The 23,120-nt window shown below is 37.8% G+C and overlaps 1 protein-coding gene across 1 annotated transcript in view; it reads right to left on the bottom strand.

The window, feature by feature from the left end:
• Nucleotides 1-2,836: 2,836 nt before the first annotated feature.
• The window catches only part of bbs9 (Bardet-Biedl syndrome 9), a gene marked incomplete at both ends in the record, with an annotated part of 164,947 nt that continues 144,663 nt past the window's right edge, over nt 2,837-23,120 (bottom strand). The window contains one exon of the mRNA XM_079240990.1: nt 2,837-3,192. Coding sequence (XP_079097116.1) covers nt 2,837-3,192 — 356 coding nt within the window. The remainder of the gene's footprint in view (nt 3,193-23,120) is intronic.

Here is a 23,120-nt window from a genome sequence, read left to right as displayed (position 1 = left end):
TGCAGTCTGATGGAGCTTAATCTGGTAGATGGGGAACAAATAAGAAATAAATCAGCTACATATTTGTCCAGGACACGAAGTACAAGTTGTCTTTTTTAACAAGAAGTGAGTTTAACAACAAGTGAGTGCTGGACTGCACTCACTTTTAGTATCGTAATTTTTCCGTGTGGGTGGTAAAACAGTAGTTTTGATTGAATATGTTGACAATGCTCTTATTTTGGACTGATTTTTGACTTGAATGTGTTTTACTTAATTTTACATTTTGGTCTATACATACGTATTCATATTTTGTATGTATATATAAAGGCACGTGTGTATTTACTTTTAATTTTGCAATGCAATGTATACTTTCTTGTATTGTGTAAAAGCCCAACTAGGGACGAGCAATGAAAATTAGCCTTGGCTAAAATACTGCAGTATGTGCTGTCAATCATGGAGCATACAAGTCCCTATCAAACAAAAATAAAAATTAAAATAAAATAAACAAGTGCTGGTAAAAACTAATGAACTAATTCAGAAATAAAAGAGAGTTTTCATTATTTACACTTCGTACCTTTTATTACTAAACATTTCAGGAATAAATCCATCGTCATGTTTGGGGATCTACCACAAGCTGCACACTAATTAACAGAGTTGTTTATTAAGAGGTGCAGAAATTCTTCTTTTTGGGAGGAATTGTGGCTATAAAAGCCCAGAACAGGAGTCTGGCGAGTCTGAATCATTACTACAACAATTACAAAATCTATTCTATTTTACAAACAATCATTGTCAACTGAAAAAGTACCTTGTAGTACATTGTGTCCAACAGGAACATTTGTAACCTCACAGACATTTCTAACTTGGCAAGAATGAGCTGGTGCTGCTTCACCTTTACCTGTCACTGATCAAAATATCTACATTTAACACAGACAAAAAAAAAAGCTTTTATCTAAACTACCCTACGAGATGTTTCTGTTCCAACAACAGAGGCCAAACAAGCATCTGTGTCACAACTTAAGCTAAGAATAAGCTTCCCAGTGGACAACAGAGCTGAAACTGGACAGGACATGAAGCCTGAAGTGGCTGCTGACACAGCTTCTATGGCTGAAGTATATATACACTTCAGTTCTGGCAGAAATACAGCTCAATATTATTACACTTGCGGTTGTGGAAAAAGCCAATAAGTGCATTCAAAACCTTTTAATTTAGTTGAAATAAATAGAAAATGTTTTCCCTTAATAAACATAAGTGTAAAGATCTGGATGTCACAGATTTTCCCTCCTATTAAAGAATGCCTTGGAAAAGCTTGAAAGCAATTTGTTCTTCAGCTCAGCCTTTTCTGTAGACCGCAGGTGTCAGACTCCAGTCCTCGAAGGCCAGCTTCCTGCAGATTTTTGTTGTCTCCATGCTCCAACACAGTTGACTGAAATTAATACATAGATTGAAAAGACACTGCTGGATCCATTTGATTTGAATCAGGTGTGTTGGGAGAGAAAAACAACAAAAACCAGCCGGATACCGGCCCTGGAGGACTGGAGTTTGACACCCCTGCTCTAGACACACCTTATCTAATCTAATTATTTTAAACTGGGTACCATTATAGGAACAATATCATTGTACTGAGTTTGCACAAGATAAATGGACCTCATCAGACAAGTTGCTTAGTCTGGTTCTAACAGGTCCATGTCTTCTAAAATCCACTGTTTTTCTGCAGCTTTCTGAACCTAATAATCTGTTGTCTTCAGTTGTGCTAAACTGACTTTTTAGATTTTATTATCATACAGTTTATTAAAAGAAATGACAGTACATGACACACACTATTAGCTAATGAGTCTGCTTTTCTGCCAGCTGTAATGATGCTCATATTTTCATAAAAGCTGATGTTTATGGAGCCTTCTCTATAAAAATAATCTAGAAAATGAGAAATAAAAATGTCACATTAAACTGGACCCACAAGTTCATATTTGCCACCGCGCTTATTCAAAAATGCCCTACTGGTTTCCAGACAGGTTTAAAGTATGCATACAAAAGCCGCTGCATGTCCTCCAGTGTCCACAGGAGAAAAAAACCCTTGGTGGTAGTGGTCAGTGGGGGTGGCAGCGGCAGCAGCAGCAGCAGCAGCAGTGGTGGTGGTGGCGGTGGTGTCTGTAGGATGTGGCCTCGATTTACCCGGAAGCAGCGGAACGGCTGGATGCACCTGGTAACTTATTCTTGGTGCACAAGCGGAGGAGGGCTCTGGTGAGGCCTGGAGCCACGCGAGGGGGCGAGAGGGCGTGTCTGACGTCACATCCAGAAGCGTGCGTGGGCGAGGGGGTGGTTTGGGGCTTGACTGGGATCAGGGAGGTGCAGGACTGCGGGCTCCACTGCTGCTGAAACAGGGCAAAGACAGCATGAGAGTCAGCGAAATGTCTGAAGAAGAGGAGGATTCCGCCTTCGTCCTCGTTCTCCGTGGACTCATAGCTCACCACAGTTGTCCACCACACACACTAAATCTGCTGAAGGCGGTGTGGTTCGGGAGAAACGGAGTATTTTTGTGTAAGGATCAGTTATTACCAGGCAATGTAAATACGTGTCTGAAAGGAAACTGCTTCGCCACTGGATCATGTGACCTTGACTGAATATATTTACACAGAAATATAGATCTGACTGCATATGTGAGTGTGTATCTGTCTGGCGTCAAATTACAAGACCCTGTATATGTTTATTAGTGCATTGTGAATAGCTATATACATTCAGTCATGCATGTGAGGCCCTGAATGTGCATGTATGTGCTATTTAGACATATATTTTGTGTTTTCTTTATGTTTATATCTGTCTGCATTTAAAGTGAAGTTATTGCACTGCTTCTGTTCACACTTCAGCCCTCTGCAGCCTCGGGCTCCTTCTTCTCTTTCACTTTTACTGATGACTTCCTGGACACTTTTTTGTCCCCTGACTCCTTTCCCTCCTTGTCTTTGTCCTTTTCCTTCTTCTCCTTTGACTCCTTTTTCTCCTTGGAAGACGACGACTCCTTCTTGGATTCCTTCTTAGCCTCCTCTTTGGGCTCTTTGGCCTCTTTACTAGAATCCTTCTTTGACTCCTTCTTCTCTTTGGACGACTCCTTCTTTTCCTTTTTTGCCTCTTTGACGGGTTCCTCTCCACCTCCTCTTTCTTCTTTCACAGATGGTTCTGACGGCTCCTTGGAAACCTCTTTCTTCTCTTTAGAGTCTCTATCTGCATCAGAAAAGAAGAAATAAACTCATTAGTATTATGAACCTCTTTATGCAAACTAAATATTTTCTATCATGTACATTTGTGACTTGATTTAACAATAGTTTAGTTTGGAAAAAGCAAGAAAACGATGCATTTATATGTGAACCAGCTCATTGATGACTGATGTATTAAACATCTAATAAAACTTGACCTGAAGTCTCCCTAATTTAGGCCAAATTCCACGTCTTGTCGTGGAATTTGTCGTCTAGCCCTTTAAACGGCACTCAACCGACATCTGGGTGGCTTAATAATCACATTTAGTTCATTCCTATTAAAAAAAAGGTGCAAATATTCTTTCTTTTTCTTCACTCAAAAGGTGCAGGAAGATTATCCTGAAGTACGACTTCACATGTCATCATATTGTAACCCAGCTGGGCTTTCTTCTCTTAACAGACCGATGCAAACACACTGCAAATCTCAGAGCTCTTTAATATGATGACAAATTGAGTGACAACAGCACCTGCTGCATGACAAAGGACCCACACTCAATCAGAGTTACCCCCTACCCCTTCCAAATGCACACACACACACACACACACACACACACACACACACACACACACACACGCACAGCCCCACCTCCTCCAGATTGGATTGGCTCTTAGATAAGATGATAACGGGGCTGTTGTCTGCCTACAATGAGACGCACTTCTTATCTCCATGAGAACGGAGAGGGTTTAGAGACGGGAGACAGCAGCCTGGTATCTGCCTGTGTGGGTGTGGAGACTGCAATATAAGAACTGCCTCTAAGTATCAGCATGTGTCTGTGTGTGGAGATGAATCTGTCTTTGCATGTACGTGATGGAGACAACAGGCTGCTCTCAAGAAGTGTGTGCGTGTGCTCGCAGACTCCGGAGAAGAGCTGTAATCAGGCAGCTCATCGTCTAGGGCTTAAGAGACAGAGACTCATGTTCAGTATGTGGCGGGTGCCATAAACATTGATTAGAGGGGGATTAAACGCGTGATTCTGGCTCAAAATGAGACATTTCAAATAACAAATAGAATATTTAGAATAGTTTGATTTGGTTTTGCTGAACCTGCAAACTTGGGAAGGAGAGATGATGGTTTCAGTATTTATCACTTTATAGTGCAACAGTTTAATAGGTGCTAACTCTCACGGTTCATTAAAGTACTTGTGTTTTCCGCCTGCAGCGGCTTGTATCCCCACCCGACCATATAACCACACAACTGTAAACAAAAACAGGCATGAACTGCATGCATATGCACACAGATGTTCACATTTTTACTCTCTCAGTTTGACACAAGAACTCATTCATACACACAACATGCATCTTATTGATCCCAGAATCCTTTACAGAACTGTAAACAAATGTTTTGGGACCACTAATGCAAAAAGTAGACAGCTGCAAATTGTCTGCAAGTGCAAATTTGCACTTTGACATGTAAATTGCCCACCTCCTGCTTTCTAGGTGGCCTCAGAACTTTTACAATCTGACATAAAAGAGAATTTGGGTCTGGGTGTGTCTGTATCTAAAGCTGTAAAGGAAAAAAAAAAGTCTGTATGCATGTCTGGCTCTTCATGAGTGTTGTCATGAAAACAAAACAATATGTGCAATTCATTGTTTTTACATCTGTCCTAGTAGCAATTTGACCAGTATGGCGAGTGTGTTAATCCCATAGCGACAGTCTAATCCGCAACTGGATGTTAACTGTCTGGTTACCACTTCACACACAATCCTGTCTGTATATCAGCGCCCAGCAGCTGAGCCAACAGACAACAGGACATGCAGTTCATTTGGATGGACGTATGTAACTGGGCATTGTCAAGTCACAACAAGGTTGTTGAAAAACACACAGACTCAGGAAAAGGCCTGAAAATTTTGGGGTAATTATAAAAGTTGGAGGAACTGAGTTTAAATTTTCCATTTTGAGTTTATTTCTGGTTCACCAGAATCAGTCTGCATGTAAACGTATTTATGCTGATTGATCCAGGCTGTTTATTGGTTTGTAGATGTCAGCCTAGCAGCGTGATGCTCCCTAATCTAATGTATAGGATGACTGGATGCATTGTGTGTTATTTTATGGCTTCATTCTACAAAGGTCATACATAGAAAATTGATTTAGTTCAATTGTTTTCAAGGTGAAAAGTTCATCTCCAGTCACAGGAAAAGCCAATAACCGTGCCCCAGTCTGAGACCTTTTAGCTAACGTGACTTTTTAAATTGCCTTCGACTCGGTCTGCAAATGGCCGGAAAACAATAAATGTAATAAAATTTGATTTGACCATGAAGGTAAACCTGAGTTGAACCTGAAACTGATCCTGGTAGCGGTCAGTTGGGACACCTGGGTCAAACTCATGTGTATGGGGACTGAGTTCAATCCAGTACTGTCCATTCAGATTACCGCTGATGGTAAATCTCTGACCGCGGCTGCTGAGGCATTCTGTGCTGATGGCAGGTAAATAATCATCATTTGACCACGGGTCAAACCCTGATCTGCTTTGTGTCAGAGGTCAATGGCCCTCACCTCTTTGGCTTGTTTTCCCAGCAGGAATAAAACATAACTGAAGTGAGACAAGGTTTTAAGGGTTTTCCTTTGTTTTAAAAAATATGGTAAATGTTATGCACTATGTTTGACAGGCACACCATCCATCCATGCATCCATCCATCCATCCTCTACTGCTTATATGGTGTGGGGTTAGGGGGGGCAGCAGCTTAAGCAGAGAAGCCCTAATTCCCCTCTCCTTGGCTACTTCTTCTAGCCCTTGGGGCAATCCAAGGGCATTCCCAGTCCAGCCATGAGAGATAGTCTCCTCTGGAGTGTCCTGGGTCTTCCCTCAGTGGGAAGTGTCTGAAGCACTTCACCAGGGAGTCTGAACCAGACGTCTGAGCCATGTAGTCTGGCTCCTCTCGATGGAGCAGCTGCTTTACTCCGAAGCCCGAATGACCAAGATTTTCTATTTGGAAAGGAGAGCCCTGCAGAGGAAACTCATTTTGTCCGCTTGTATGAAATGGCAGTATAATTCTGTAACCTGGAACAAAGTAATAATTTCCAGCATATGGCTTTTTTTTTTTTTTTTTAAATATTGTATTTATAGTTTTGTGGTGCTGAATGGACAGTTCCCAGAATGATTACTTTACTTCAATCTTTAAGTTCGCTGCAAAGCTGTTTCCTCTGCTGTTTTCTTTATTTGCTTTTCAATAAAAAGGAATGTTAATTTAGTCTGTTTGTGCCATTTCTGTCTCTCCCTGTAAAACATTTTCCATGTGGGGCTTGAAGGACCATCATTGTTTTTGGACCACAATTTAAATGTGGGCTTTGATTTCACTGATGTCAGTGCTTTTGCAGTCAGAGGTTCAGACTTTTTTTTTTTCGTTGTTTTTATACTCACACAAAGGCAGCACTTACTAACATGCTGATGAAAAAGGAAGTCATAGTGAATATGAGTTCTGACAGGAATGATAGAGGATACCCTGATGTTAGACCTTGACTATGTGCAGTGCAACACTTCTACATAACATTATAAAAGTTAAATGAGCAGATCTGTAAAAACTTTCCATGTGCTTGTAAGTCAGGACCAGTTTCCATCTCCCAGGGAGACCATCGTCTCTCCCAGGTTTTTGCTTTTTTTGTCTCTCAAAGCTGGAAATTAAAGTGTGTGAGAGAGTCAGTCCTCAAGGGAGTGGTAGCAATAAGTCGATAAACATTGACATTGTAAGACAAGATGGCAGCTTCCCTCCTGTATGAAAATCTAAAGGGGTCAGGTCACATCTTGTCAGTCTGCTACTTCAACAAACTAACAAAGTTGAAGTGTGTAGACTAAACAGGGCTGAGGCCTGTGCTCTGACTTGATTGGATCAAAGTGACATTAAACCATTTTTCAACTACCTGGAAAGTCCAGTAGTTTTTTGTCAGAGTTAAACCAGCCCATTGCCATTATGACCCAATGCCACCCCGACACAGTCATGTTTGACAGGAAACTGTGGGTGACGTAGGTCCCTATGATTCTTAAGGAAATTAATCTATTATAACAATGTTCTTCATAATTACTTAGGAGGTGTTTCATTTGCAGGAGTGGGTTTGTTAGCCTAAAAAAGAAGAGAAAAACTTTCTGAAAGACATGGCAGCTCATGACTTCTGTGGTTTTTAGTGGATCCTGTCTAACCTACATTTTTCATAGAATGTTTTTAATTTGAACATAAATGGTTTCATTTGTCCATTGTGGTCGCTTCCCCCCGTGTTGTATGATCATTCTTTAGTAATGGAACCAGTTGGGTGAACGGCCGCCAGTTGAAATCCCATGGTAACGTGGATAGGAAAACAGACTGAGAAGCACTCAGCGAACACCCAGCGGCTGTGTGGAGGTTACTTGGTGGTAAAAGGCAGTTTCATGTGTGGACACACAAGACTGGAAAAAAAAATCTTATTACATATGGCCTACATAGGGTAGGAAGTTGGAATTCCCTCTCTGTTGCTCGTACACACATGCTCTTTATTGTTTATTGGATCCCCATTAGCTTTTCCAATGCAGAAGCTATTCTAAGCAGGTTCTGTGGTTCTCAGTAGGTTTGAGTGTTTTCTGCTTGTGTCTATATTACAATGACTTAGATTAAACTGGTATATCCATGGATGTGCAAGTGGAACCCACTTTTCTTAGATTCTCCAGAGGTTTGCTTACTGTATTTGTACAATGTCTTGCTCGGTCATTTCCTGAAGCAAACAGGGTCAACTTGACAGTTGGTGCAAAGTGAAACTTGCAAATTTGTATTTTCACATGCAACATCTGTGTTAAATGTTTAGAAAACTTCAAGGCAGTTTCCATGTTTTATAACCACTAAAGAGGATTTCTGTATAAAAATGCTTTTTTGCACCCCTATGAAAGTGGAACATCCAGGGGCAGATGCTTTCGAGACAAACAGGCTGCTCCAACATGATGCTGACCAGTCAGTATAGACTTTCATTGGACTACATTTAGGCTCAAGTATAAGCATGCATTAAAACTTGGTTTTGTCTGTAAAACATAGATAGTCTGTATTAAAAATAGCATTATAGGTTCATTCACTGGTACTTAATTATATTCTCTTGAGTTCAATGACATGCTTCTTTTAGGGCTGTGCAATATGACGATATATTTCCTTTTGACAATAGAAAATGCCTATCGTTTCATTTGAGGCTCTGTTTACACCACAATAAGGTGCTGCAGTATTTTACATCAAGATGTGCTTTACGGCATGTACACTGCAATATTTAAACAAACATGGAGAAAGTCGGTAGCAGACGTGTTTCAGAGCAGGATAATTCACTAAAAGATGACCAGCCAACTAAAACTGATTAACTTGTTCATAAAAGAGGGAAATTTCTGTTGGTTTGGAAATAAAAAGACCAACGTGGAACCGACAACAGACTAACCCAACAACGTACTCTGACACAATTAGTCTAATTTTATCGCCTGCGCAAAAATCAGGATAAAGAATACAGAATAAAGAATAAAGTCAATGAGCAAAAGCCCCAAAAGCAGCGTCAAATGTTGGCAAAAGCGCTCAGAATTAACTCCACAGGCAAATGCTGTAACAGGCATTTACCCGTGAAATTTCATACGGCCATAGTTCCCACAGATGGAAAGAGATCACTGTTGCTGTTGCCAAGCACATCTGACACATAACTGATGGCTGACACTAAATTACACAAAAAATTTGATATTGTCATGTATATCGTTATGGGGATATAAAATAAGCTATGTCTGGATGTGAGATTTTGGTCATAACGTCCAGTCCTATGCTTTCTTTTGCTAAGTCATCTTAAACTAGTGTGTCCAATACAAGACTGCTTTCAACTTATTTAGGCTCTTCCTTTTCTACCAGCATGTAGAGGGAAACACTTGTTTGTTCCTCGTGAAACAAAAACAAAAACCACAGCAACAAAAGTCAGTGTGTCGATAAGATAAGGAGAGCGATGCTATCTGCGCTGTGTTCAAAGCCCACATGTTCTGCCTGAATTCATGTGTTAGCGGTGGATCATGGCAATGCATTCATCTGCAGACAGCCATAGTCAAAATAGAGGAGGCCGCACAGATCGCCCGCATCCTGACCGCGTCACCGAGCGGGACACTGCAGCCGAAACCTGCCGATTTACAAAATCCACTCTGCAGAGAGCGCGGAGCAAAGGAAGAGAGAATCTGCGAAAGACTGACTGATTGCATCTGTGGTGAAGTGTGCGTCTAAGACTGTGTGTTTGCGAGTGTATATATGCCAGCTTGGATCATATGTGCCTGTGTTTTGTGCGGTCCAGACGAGGCGGTTGAACGCGTCACAACAGCGTTATGTGAAGTTTAAAACAAAGCTATGTGGTCAACAGCGTGGGAAAGGCAAGAGCGTGTCAGAGAAAAGTACATAAAACACACATGCCTTTTTAAAGATAGTTGCAACAAGCACAGATGGAGGAAGCTCCATTCACAATAGACATTGTTTAAAAACAAACAAAAAGAAGCTAAGCTTCTCTAATTTGTCTAAACACTATTTATTGATGGAAAAAAATATGGCGTTTGTGTGGGAGAAGAAGCCAGAGAGAGTCTGACAGTGGCGGAAAAGGCAGTTTTTAATACTATTCTTGTTGTGGAATGTGCTGCTGAAGCACAACAGGCCCATCTATTTCTCTATGTGTGTGTTTGTAAACCATTCCAGCTCAGCAAAGACTGTGCCCTCTGCCGCACCTCACCCTGAACACTACACATATAAACTAGAGGAAAAAAACAGATATTTATGTACAAATGGGGACTAAAGTAGACACACACTGACACACTGTTATTATTGCAGTCTGAGTCCAAAGTGATGATGGGGAGTGTCTTCACAGATGGTTAAAAAAAACAAAAAAAAAAAAAACAGTTTCCCATAAAAAGAGAAAGGAGAAGTGGAGGATGTAGTGACATTTCAGCTAGATTTCAGCTCGAGCTGCTGCTTTAACTAATTAAAATTGATAATCAGACAACTAGATGGTGGCTTTTGAGGGTACTGAAAGAAAGCAGAGTTTACTCCCCCAATCCTTGTAAACTCATCTTGCTGGACTTGTCATAATAACAAAACACACTGAAGATGAACTGAAGAGGTTGCATGGTTCTAGGGTCTTTAATAAGGATGTAGCATCTGCTTATCTTCATTTCTGTTGCAGAAAATGTGGGAGTCCTACAGAGCATCAGTATCAATATCTTAATGATCAGCTCTTCTATCATCCATACAGGCTGTTAGCTTCACCTTAAAGTAGATATGTCTAAAATGATCAGCATATCGATATTACTGGGCGATATTGACATGAAAAATGCAATACAAGAAATCATTATCGGTTAGTACTTTTTTAATGACACAATTACAAAACACACACATATCATATATCAAATTCTTCTGCTACGTCTCCTCTAACTGAAAATGACAAAACAGAAATGAGGTCATGTAAAGTTTTCCAGATATTTTTGTTTGTTTGGCACAACTTGCTCCAACAATATCAGCATAGTTAATATTGGTATCGGAAATTAAGAGTTGGACAAAATCGATACACTGAATTTAAAAAAAAAAAAGTAAAAATCAAACACCCCAACCTCAAAGCAAACCTGTTATTGATTACATTTAAGGATGCTTTGTTTGTATTATTTAAATAACTAATAAAGTAATAAAAAGTCTCAAAACATACAATCCCCTTTGAGACTCCATATTTAATTTGCACATTTGAAATAACAATAACTATATATGCCTTGTACACCTTGTACTTACTCTATCTGAGACCACACTAACATCAACATTTGTCATATTTGGCTTGAGCTACTAAAAAAAAGTCACTGCTTTTCTGCAAGTTTTCTGATTAATACCTTAATAAAACGTGCATTGGAATTCAACAATCGTATGTTTTTACAAATAATCCAGCTGGATTCAAAAGAAAATGTCATTGAGTGTCAAATGTAAAGGTGGGACGATGAAGGGAAGACATGGTAAAACTACACTGAAATAAATAAAAGATATGATTAATCCCTAAAGGAAAAATGCACAAATAATGACCAAACAAGGACATACAGGAACGGAGTGAATTAGAAAAGAGAGATAAATGAATTCATACTGTTAGGTCACTGCCAGTTTGTCATTGTAAACGAGAAGTTGTTCTCAACTGATTTTACCTGGTTAAATAAAGGTTAAATAAATAAAAAAAAGTAAAGTTAGATGAGACAAGAACACTGAGAAAAGCAATAAAAGACAAAGATTTTCATAAAGAGAGAAGCTGATGGAGACCACTGCTTGCTTCTCTCTCTGGGTGTGGTATAGTGGGTGGGTTCATTCCCGTGGTTGGCCAAGATATTTTTTCTCTGCTCAGCTACGCCCTGCTACTAACCAACATGCAGACACACACACACACACATGCACACACACCCACACACAAATAATGTACAGAAAAATATACAGTGGCCAGTCTGAAGAACCAACGTTTTGGCCCAACAGAAAAGGACACGAAGTTTTCCAGGTCTGGTGGTGACATAAAATCTCTCTGGCTTTGTCTCTCTCACAAACACACACTGGTGTCCACAAATACAAGCAAATACACACATGCATGCCTCCATCAACTTCCTCGGCACTCTCTGCTCTCTGTCTAAATACAGCCAGCCACATCAGAGAGGACATTTACAACCCTGGCTAACTTACACACACACACACACACACACACACACACACACACACACACACACACACACACACACACACACACACACACACACACACACACAAGCACATACACACCAAATGTAGATTTCACTCAGTGCATACACAGTATATACATACCTTAAATGAAAACATGCAGCATCCAACATATGAATGCAGGTTGATGATTTGCACATGTGAACGCACATACACATATTGTGCCTGAAATGCAGGAATCTAAATAGTTTTTTTTTTTTTTTTTTTTTTACATGTTTATATGGCTTCTGTTACAGCCTGATCTTGTTCTACTCTGAGACAACAGTTTGTTTAGTTTAGCATTTCTCTTCCATCACAATACAAATATGTGCACACACACATGCACACACATAAACACAAAATCGAGTAAGTCCAGCATGACATATATGATACAAACAGTTGCTGAGACATTTGACATTACATTAAGGTACAAACTTTGCTCAAAATGCCGTGGAACAAAATCAGATTTTAGTCTTTTGCCCCAAATGGACACAAAAATGCAAAAGATTACACTATAAAAACTTGGACACATCACACAGTAATAAATGCTGAATATCCATAAATAATTTTGGTACTTTTCATTTTACACTGTGCTAAAAGGACAAATAAAACCCCTCATATTCAAAGAATTGGACTAATTTGTTTAATCTCTGGTCATTCATGGGTTGAATCTTTATGGGTGAAAGAGTAATACAGCAAAAATAATTTTTCATTTATTTGGATTTTCTTTTGTGTGTATATATATATAAATATATATATATATATATATATATATATATATATATATATATATATATATATATATATATATGTATATATAGGCATATATGTATATGTATATATATGTATATATATATATATATATATATATATATATATATATATATATATATATATATATATATATATATATATATATATATATGTATACATATATGTATAGGCATATATGTATATGTATATATATGTATATGTATATAGATGTATATATATATATATATATATATATATATATATATATATATATATATATATTTATATATATATCAATAAAATCATTTTTATGTTCAAGGTATAAGATAAGTGTGCTACCAAAACATTTAAATCAACAGTTTTGTAGAAAAGGTGTCAGTATCGACTGAGTCTTTTGCTGTAATTCTGCAGTTATGTAATGGAAAAAGACTAAATGGTGGGACCCCATAACCTGTCTCACTCACATGCTCCCACATGGTATTACAGGCAGAGGTAACACTTGCATATTACTCAACAGCACGTTATATTATCTTTTGTCCTCAACAGAAGTCTTAAATAAATCCCTCAGCACTACAAACCTCTGCATCAAATATGCCCAGCATGCTTTTGTTAAAAACCTGAGTGGGTGTGGGGAACTATGACCGACTTTTCAATCTGGTCAAACACACACAAAAATGTTTACACAGCAGGGGATTAAACACGAGTGCAGAAATGATATGTGGTTGACATTTTTTCCCATCATGTAACTAAACTTACCCCAGTTTTTGTTTTAAATGCTTATTGTCACTGATTTTGCTCAGTTGTGATGCTCAGTATATATATATATATATATATATATATATATATATATATATATATATATATATATATATATATATATATACATATATGACAGAACATAACATCATCACAGGATAATCAAGGTGATTAATTTCCCTTGTGACAGGTTTTATTGTGTTGATGATTATGTTGATTTACTTTTCTAAACCAACATCAGGAATCCCTAAAAACCCTGATATTAGCTAAATTTAATCTTGCAGATGCCCCCACTTTCACTCTCCGTTGAATGAAAACATCAATGAAACTCTCAACCTCTAAAACTTAAATGGAAAAGGCAGAACCAGCAGAGCAGTGACCCTGGCCATCCCTAAGGCAATTATAAAAATATTTGCAGATATTTTCAGATCTTTTAGTCTTTCAGGGTGCCGAGTGTTTTCCTTGTCACTCAGGCAGAGCGAAGGGAGGAAGGGGCAACACCCAGCCTGGCTAGCCACAGAAGGAGCACCCTGCAAGGGGAAAACCCTGAATGCAGAAACCCCGTTACCAGACCTCTAAACCAAGCGCAAAGACCCTGGATCTGAGGGACACCACAGTGTATACACAGGTAGATTTAACAACATGTACACAAAACCACTTAAGTGCCTGCATATTAATCTTTACTAAGAACCACTCACATACACACAAAATAACAAAGTTACAGGAAGGTACTGTATTACTTATTACATCCCACAGCTACAATAATGTGACAGATCATTCTTACCTGGAAAAAATGATTTCTTTTAAAAAAAAAAAAAAAAAAAAAAAAAAGTGTTTGAGCATAAAATCTTTCTTCATAAGTGTTTAATTCAACCAAGTGGTTCAACTGCTGCTCCTTCAAGCAAAAATAAAAAGAACAATTTGAACCTAACATGAGCACAAATGAGCGAACGTTGGTGTTCACACAAAGATTGTGATGACATGTGGCTGTTTAAATTCGAAACATTTATTACATGTTTTTCATGAATAACACATTTTCTTTACATGTTCTTTTTTAAAAACTCAATTGAGAATTTTTAGCTCAGTTTAACTACCATGTTCATAATAATTTTACTGCTTAATCTCACAATCTCTGCGTTTCTATGGGAGTTTTAATCCTCTTTAATTCCGAATAAAAGTTAATTCCGGTTTAAACTGATGACAAATGACGATGTAAAGACTTAATTCCTGATGCACATTTGCATTTTAATTCCGAACAATTTAATTCCTCTGTCATGTAAACCTTAATTCTGCGCTAAGTTAATTCTGGTCGTTCTGCGCATGCTCGTTACCCTGTCCTGTCCCGATGACGCATGTTGTTTTGCCTCCCGTGTTCAGTGATCAATCTTTCTTCTCCTTCCCAGTTGCTGCAAAAAGTGAAGTAGTATGGTCGTGTTGAGCTGCTACTTCAAATTAATAATAAAAATAATGGTGAACCTGGTACTTATGTAGTTTTTACAAGTTATGACTGAAAAAACGAGAGGCAAGGAGCCAACTTTGTTTATTTCCGGTATACGTCATACGTCACGTGCACCCTCTGTCCAATCAGAACCCTTCCCAACTCCAAAGAGGAATTAGGTGAGGACGTGTTTCATGCAAACATGAATTCGGAATTATTTTCATGTAAACTTGTAGAAGAATATGTTAATTCTGAATGATTTAATTCTGAATTAAAAACATCATGTGACCGTACCCATTGTCGTTCTGCGCCAAAAAAGCCTTGAAGCTCATTTAGTGGTCCCAAAAATGCTGTTCATTTTCTAAAAAATGTGACTGATAAAGTCTCTCAGCATTGCACCAATCACTTTTTTCACACTTTTATGCAAATGAAAAACATGCCTGTTCCCGTTTTCTCTTCTGATCAATACATTTTTCTCTCTCTCTTCATCCTTGACTCAACCCTCTCCACTTTCCCTGAGGCTATTCCCCATTTTATCATTTACTTTTACATCACCCTCCTTCATCTGCTTTCTTTCCATTTTCCTACCCTTTCTTTTTCTTTCCAAACGGACACCTGTCCAGCTTCCTTGTTGGACTCTTAGAAGCTTTGGCTCTGCATGTGTTTGTTAACTGTGCTGCGGTAAGCCACCATTCTTCCTCCTCCTCCTCCTCACCGCTACCTCTGCCAAAGATACATTTCACTTCACCACATCTCCGACAGGAAAGAATAAGAGCGAGGGTAGGGAGGAAACCATGAAGTAATATTTCTGACCCCTGCCGAGGGAAAACAGAAGAGACATTATTCTTGAATGGAGGAGTCTATTCATTCCTCCTTCCATCCCGCAGCCATCTATACATTTAACAGAATCCCAAAATAAAACATTTACTCTATTTTTGATGTTTATCTGTCTCTTGTGTTTCTGTCGTCATGGAATTTTGTGAATAGCTATCAACTCTGAAAGTCAAACTTCATCCATCTATTACCAATAATGTACCAAAAGTTAGACTGTTTACGGTTTTGATTAATGATTTAGTAATTAATTACAGATCTTAATGTCAAGTTAAATTTTCATGCAAATAATGTACAACTTTTTTTTAAAAAATAGTCTTGCTAAATAATTTAAAATAGCATAATGACTGTTGTTGATTTAGACCAATCTAAGTATATTTACAATTTTAACATTTTTCCACAACTAAGGGACCTTTTATGCAGTTTTACACATAATTTGGTTTGTTTTCAAGGGGATGAGTTATCCCTCATTTGAGGCAAAAAATGGAGCAATAATCCTGTATACTTGTACAGCTGGCATGGAATCAGCAAAATGAACAAACCGGGGAAGACAAAAGGGAACAGGAACAAGATAACACAGATATTGCTAAATAAAAAGCAACTGATGAAGATGCAGAAGTTTAGAGTAGCAAAAAAACTTTGTGGTTTCATTCTTCTACTTTTTGTGGCATTTCTGGGTGGATGTAAATGACTTTATAGCGGTGAATTCCTGCTACCAACCAAACGTTAAAAAGCGGGAGTGATGTCAGAACTCAGCACTGCCCACTAGTGGAGGAACTGACATTGCAATGTAACATCCTCATTTATGTACGTAAGGTAGCATCAGTGAGCCTTAATACAACTACTCATATGTAACCATGTGATATTTTAGTTTTACTAAGAAAGTAATTAGAAATTAAGCTAATTTTACAAAGTTGTTATCAGAAGGAGTTGGTTAAAATCTATCACTTATTTATGTTCCCACAAAACAAAACATCACCAATATCTCTAAACATTTCTTTCCTTCACTCAACCTTGAGTACATATGAGCAGAAAATGGTTTTCTTCCTTCAAAAATAAGATCAACAAACATTATATCAGGTAAAATTAATTCCATAATTATGATTAATCTCTTTGTTGCCTATTTTTTATTATTTTATCAGTTTTCTTTTCTAAGTAAAATAAACAAAACGTCATTAAATGACATGCAAACAGTGGTATGACATAATATTAGTGTAAGGAGCTCAGTTATCCTTCAAACAGTCTATGTAAGGCATTACAGTTGCCAGTTTTATGTCTAACAACTTGGCCAATCATTAATAAACCACATTACACACGCAAATGTGTCAAATCTACTGTAAACATACTTCATTCCACCAAATTAACAGGTAGAAACGATGTGACTAAAAATACATGGAGCTCTTTCACAAACACAAACACACCAAATTAATTCCACAAACATACTTCAAGTGATGCTTAATATAATTTTAGAATTACTCTGTTATTTTAATGACATTTTACCTGACATGCACACACACACACACACACACACACACACACACACACACACACACACACACACACACACACACACACACACACACACACACACACACACACACACACACACACACACAGCAGAGGGAAACAAGTGGTCTCATTAATCTAACATTGTCAACAAGCTGCACTAGATACAGATATTCTTTTTTTTACAAGCCACTGATTTACATTTAATGCATTTTTGTGACAAATACATGAGCAACATCTTCGGCTGAATGAGAAACTTGTCCGGTCAGCTGTCTGACTGGTCGCAGTGGTCACTGCGCAGAAAATGAAACAGTTCTCCTTTGGATGCAGCTTCTGCTTCAAGTTTCACCATCAGAAACAATAACATGAATGAATGTCACCAGCTGCTGTTTAAAGAAGGTGGCGCAAAAGCCAAACCAAACGGGAGAGACAGCGGAGTAATGTGGAGAATAGTTACCTGCAAAGCATGCAGGTTGGGAATGGTGGATAGAATGGGCCAGCTGCTGAACAGGCAGTGAACATATTTCTATAGCTGGCTTCCACACAGACTGTAACTCATAATGAATGGAATATTTCTTTCAGGTAGATTAAAAAATAAAAGTTAAAATAAATATACAGTACTGTACCTACCAAAAGTTCAGGATATTCAGCTTTTTTTATATGTCAGATGCACCAAAAATACACTTATTGCCTTGTTTTACCTGAACTTAATTTGGCTTTTTCTTTTGTACAACTGTTTAAGTATTTATTTAAAAAAAGGAAAAAGAAAAGAAGGGGACCTCTTCTTCTGTTTGACCTCCAATACTGCAGAAATGAACGGCATGTCTTCTGTCAAGAATTTAAGAGCAGGAATACATTACACAAAAGTTTTAAAAATATGTGTATTGGCTCTCAATGCATTTCAGGATTGATTTGAAGGTTTTTGTTTTTCAGTTGTTTACAAATATCTAAAGTGCCTTGAACTTTTTATTTGTCTGACCTCCCTCCAAATTATAAACCCTTGCGAGACCCTGAGGTCTTCTGGTGTTGGCCTTTCAGTTGTTCCCAAAGTCATAACCAAAACTTCAGGTAAAGCATCGTTCCCCCACTACGAGCCCCAGCTGTGGAACGGCCTCCATAAAACCCTCTTTAACTTAGCTTTTAACTTAATATTTGTGATTTATTTATTATTATTTCTATTCTATTAATTTATCACTTTATAGGTTTATTTCTTTGTGCTTTCAATATACTTTGAAACATGTATTTTTTAGTTTAAATATCATCGCTTTATGCAGCTTTCTCTATGTGGGGGTAAGTGCACGTGTGTGCATGGGGAAGAGAGAGAGATTAGGATCAGGCGTGTGATATTCTTGGGTGTGAGGATGCATTTTAATGTGCCCAAATTGTTTTATGTAAAGCACTTAATGCTACTTTTTGTACAAAATGTGCTTTTAGTTTCCACTAATCGAGCTGATTTAAACGTTCCACACTCATGTCATATGGGCATGAACTTTATATTTCATGTAAATTTCACTTGATAAATGAAAACCTCTACTGTTTTGTGAGTGAATAACTGCGTTGCAGGCGTGAATGCCCAAACAGTTGTATTGCCAGTCAAACTGATGCTAGAACAATACAATTTCCATACCAACTTGCAAAAAAAGGTGCGTTTACACATACAGCATACACACATGCAGTAAACATTCTCGAGTATATAATCACACAGTAACCTTTCTCCTTCTTTACTTTCACTTTTTTTTTTCCAGGCCCCTCCTTTTCCTCTCTCACTTTTTCTTCCTCCTGCTGTCTCACTCAAGCAAGTAAACTCTCAGTTGTATGTAAATTGTTGCTACGGTCCTATAATCACAGCTCCAAACAGCTGACAACATGGCCAATGCTGTGAGCCAGAGCCAGGCAGTAAACACGTACAAGACCTGCTGAAGGTCACTGCAGCAGTATAATGACATAATGTATCCCCTGGAGTTTATCATCATCATCATCACCACCATGAGGCGGAGCATAAGCTTGTGTCTTGAACAAATTAATTTATATGTCTTTAGAGTAATACACTAGGGTGTATCCATTTGTATTATTGTACACTACACACACTGTACAAACAAAAACATGAGCTCACTGATGTTCTTTTAAATTATGGTATCAATGTCTGCTTCCTCATTCTTTGCAAAATAATGACGTATAGCTGAAACTCAGCGTAAGTTAACCAGTTTCGATAGGCCAACTGTGCAAAAACCACAGTTAGAACTTTACAACAAAGCTTCCCCAGAAAGAAGGCAACTGGTGCTCTGTCATTAAATCTAAGAAAAAGGGAAATACTGAAAAACTCACATTTTGCTGAGACTGCAAATATTGCAATCAGTGCACAGCACTTTAACAATGCAAACATCAAATATTAAAAGGTGAAAGTGATTTGTTCTCAAAGTCAGGGACGCCTACTTGAAAGGAAGACGTAAAAGTCAAATGCGCATAGGTCAAGGCTGTTAGAAGTTACAGTAGCTGGCGACTAAATACCTATTTTTTTCCCTGGATTTATACTTTAATGCCTTTTGGCAGACATGACGGACAGAAGATCTATGGAATTTAATCAAACAGAGGACGAATACTTTCAAAAGATTTGACATCAGAACAGTCATTCAGCAAGATTTATAACAGAAATGCATTGAGTAAATATCCTGCATTGGCTCTGAAAAGCCAGCAACTACCATCCATTGGCCATCACTCAGAACCTCCACCTTTAAACACTGTCTATGCATAAAAATTAAATACATGCAAAAAAAAAAGAGGAAAAAATAGAAACAGTCCTATAATAAAAAAAAAGATGAAAAATATTTGAGAAGGGAGTGATTTTTTTTTTTTTTTTTTTTGGCAGAATCATCAAATTTCATGTTAACTCAGGTGTGACTGGGGATAGAATTTGGGTGGATTTAAGCTTTAAGTCAAATTTACAGCTCATCTGTGCACGTTTATACACCCAGGGAGGATCATTTGGTGGATGGATAACTGCTCAGTTTTAGTTTACTTACACATTCAAAACCAGTCAACCACACCCACATACCACATACATGCATGCTTTGATTTCAGACTGCTTGCTTTTAGAGCTACCGCCTCACTTTTCCTTCACTTAAAAAGAAAAAGTCTGCAAAAACTGACTTTACCTGACAATATAGTTTCATGCTCATGATGTAGTTTCACATTGTATTTCAGTCATGCTGACCAAACAATTAAAAATACAATATAAAGCAATCCATCTAAGGAATAAACTTCAATAATAAAAAAAAAAAACAAGAATGTGAAGACATTTTACAAAGTGAAGTGAGAATGAATGACCAGTTTGAGGTTGGGAGACCTACCTGAGGGTATAGCAGGGTGGAGAAAAATCTAAAGATCCTTTGCATGTTTTTTTTTATGTGTGACCACCTCAAAGATAATTTAAATGAAATCAACGTGTTAAAAAATGATTTATAAAAAACTATTTATGACGTGCGCATAACATTTAGACACTGATTCTAATACTACAGCAAACAACTGACAAGCCAACGAAACAAAAACCTACAGATATTCTGTCACCAAATCAATCATGGCATGGGAAAGTTACACTGGCATCGTTGCAATACACAGTTTTAGTTTACAAAATATTCACGAAAGATGCCACTAAACTTGTAAAACATTTTCATTTAGGCTAAAGAATAAGCACTTATGCATCTGTTAGCAACCTCCACATTGCTGCAATGGTATGCTGCATACACATTAACACACGCATACACAGAAGTGATTAATCTGACCACTCCTGTTCTTGGCAGCGAGCTTCCGCCCGTAAATCTGGGCTCGAGTGGTAGACTACATTCCACATACGCACACTCACAAGCACTTTGTATGAATTAAACAGACAAACTTTTATGAACGCAACTCAGTCAGATCCACACATGCATGCACCTGCAGAAAATACACGTGCACAAAAGTATGCATCTGTGAATACGCACATCTGGAAAAATCCCATTCAGTCAGAGTCATGCTGCTGCTTCACTGTTATTACTTTCAGATATGAAGGTTTTGTTTATGTAAACTGCAGGAACAACACTGTATGACATGACAGAAATGCTTGATCTTTGGGAAGAAAGACCAAAGATGCACTGTGATTTATACTGGTTGTTAAGGCAAATAAGTGAATACACACACCTTATGTCAAACTACACCCAAATGAAAAAATACCTGTTTCCAATCCAGTGTCCACAGTGCAGCACAATATAGGGGGTGAAGAGGACGAATTGAGATGTTTTGGGATGTAAAATCAGTTACATTACGCGGCTCAATATTTCGTTTCTTACCGGCTTCACTGCTGAGGACTTCAAAAAACAATCTCAGCCTTGTCTTCTCCATCTTGTTTCCAGTAAGGGACAGAGTATGGAAGACTGAGTGACACACAAAGGCTTGTGTACACCCAGAATGTCCGACATGTTTATGCTTAAGGTATAAACATGGGGATATTCCACTTTTACTACTGAATTTCAGAGTTGTAATTTGTTCAAATTAAAAGTGAAAGTTTTCATTTCTTTCCCTCTTTTTTTTCTTTTTTAAAGATAACTATAGCGTGTATTTAGGCTGTGCAGACATAGAGTGTATATGTGTGTGTGTTGTGGTCAGTATCTTCTAATTGTAGAGGAAAGTGTCTGGCAGACTGCCTGGCCTCTTTGTGGCGGAGGATATGCATCATAATCATTGTCAACAGAGCATCCTATAATCTCACAACACCTCATATACATCCACAAATACTCCAAAATACACTCAGATACACACATTTTACAAGAGGGTGCATCACACACTCATGGCTCTTTCAAGTTTAAAAAAAGATCACACACACAATCCAGAGTGACAGCGAGCTCAGTGTTCAAGCTCTTTGTATTGAACTAATTTATTTGACCTTACCTAATCTAATCAAGGGACGAACGAACCAAAATACACAATCTCACGAAGGACTAAATTTATAGGCTGAGATAAGATAAGGTGCTAAACAGGAAACAGGAAGTGTGAGGAATTGTGGGAACAAACAAAAGTTGTCAACTCGAATTGATTTGGAACCTCATGTTGTGAATATGAACAATCATATTGATATTTCTGTTGGCAAAGTTCTTTAGCTTTGACATTTACAGGGACTTTTACAAGTATTTTAGCTTAAATGCTAATTTTAGAAATTTACATGCAGTAACAGATTTAAAAAGAGAGGAAAAAGCCTCCTGTTGGCAAATAGTTACACATACATATTATAATATATGTATATATACACAATACGTATGCGTTACTATATATATTTATATATAAACATACACTTTCTTCAAGCAAAAAGTTACCTTTAGAAAAGGTGGTGATTAGTGGACATTCATATGTAAAAGTTGTAGGTTAGATGGCAAATTGGCTAAAAAAGTTTTTTTTTGTTTTTTTTTCATGAGGTCTTTACTTGTCCCTTTAACACAATATAAAAGAAAAAATAGATAATTTTATCTTTTATTATTTTATATATATATTTTTTTTGGTGTGTGTGTGTGGGGGGGGGGGGGGGGGGGGGGGGGGGATTTGATATTTATTATTACGCGATATGTCAATATTGTTATGGTGTAATCTGCTATTTGGTGTCCATTAAGGGGCAGAATACACAAATAAGTGTGTTCAAGAGGATTTTGAGCAAAGTTTTTACATTACATTTCCACATTTGTCACGCTGGGCTCTTATGGGTTAAAACAATATTAAAAACCTGAATCATTGCAAAAATGTTGTGTATCAGCACAGGCAAAGTTATTGAGTATTTTATAAAGAAAAATGCAAAGGAAAAAACATGTAATGGAAGCTGCACAAGGACTATGATCAAAGTGTATTGATGGAGTCTGCAGGGATATTTTTACCGGTGTGAGCAGAGACCGAAGAGGAAAAAGTTGTTAAAAGCA

This window comes from Telmatherina bonti, assembly GCF_933228915.1.
Source record: "Telmatherina bonti genome assembly, chromosome: 5".
Classification (NCBI taxonomy): Eukaryota; Metazoa; Chordata; class Actinopteri; order Atheriniformes; family Telmatherinidae; genus Telmatherina; species Telmatherina bonti.
The sequence above is the reverse complement of the archived record's forward strand: the minus strand, read 5'-3'. Positions and strand labels throughout refer to the sequence as shown.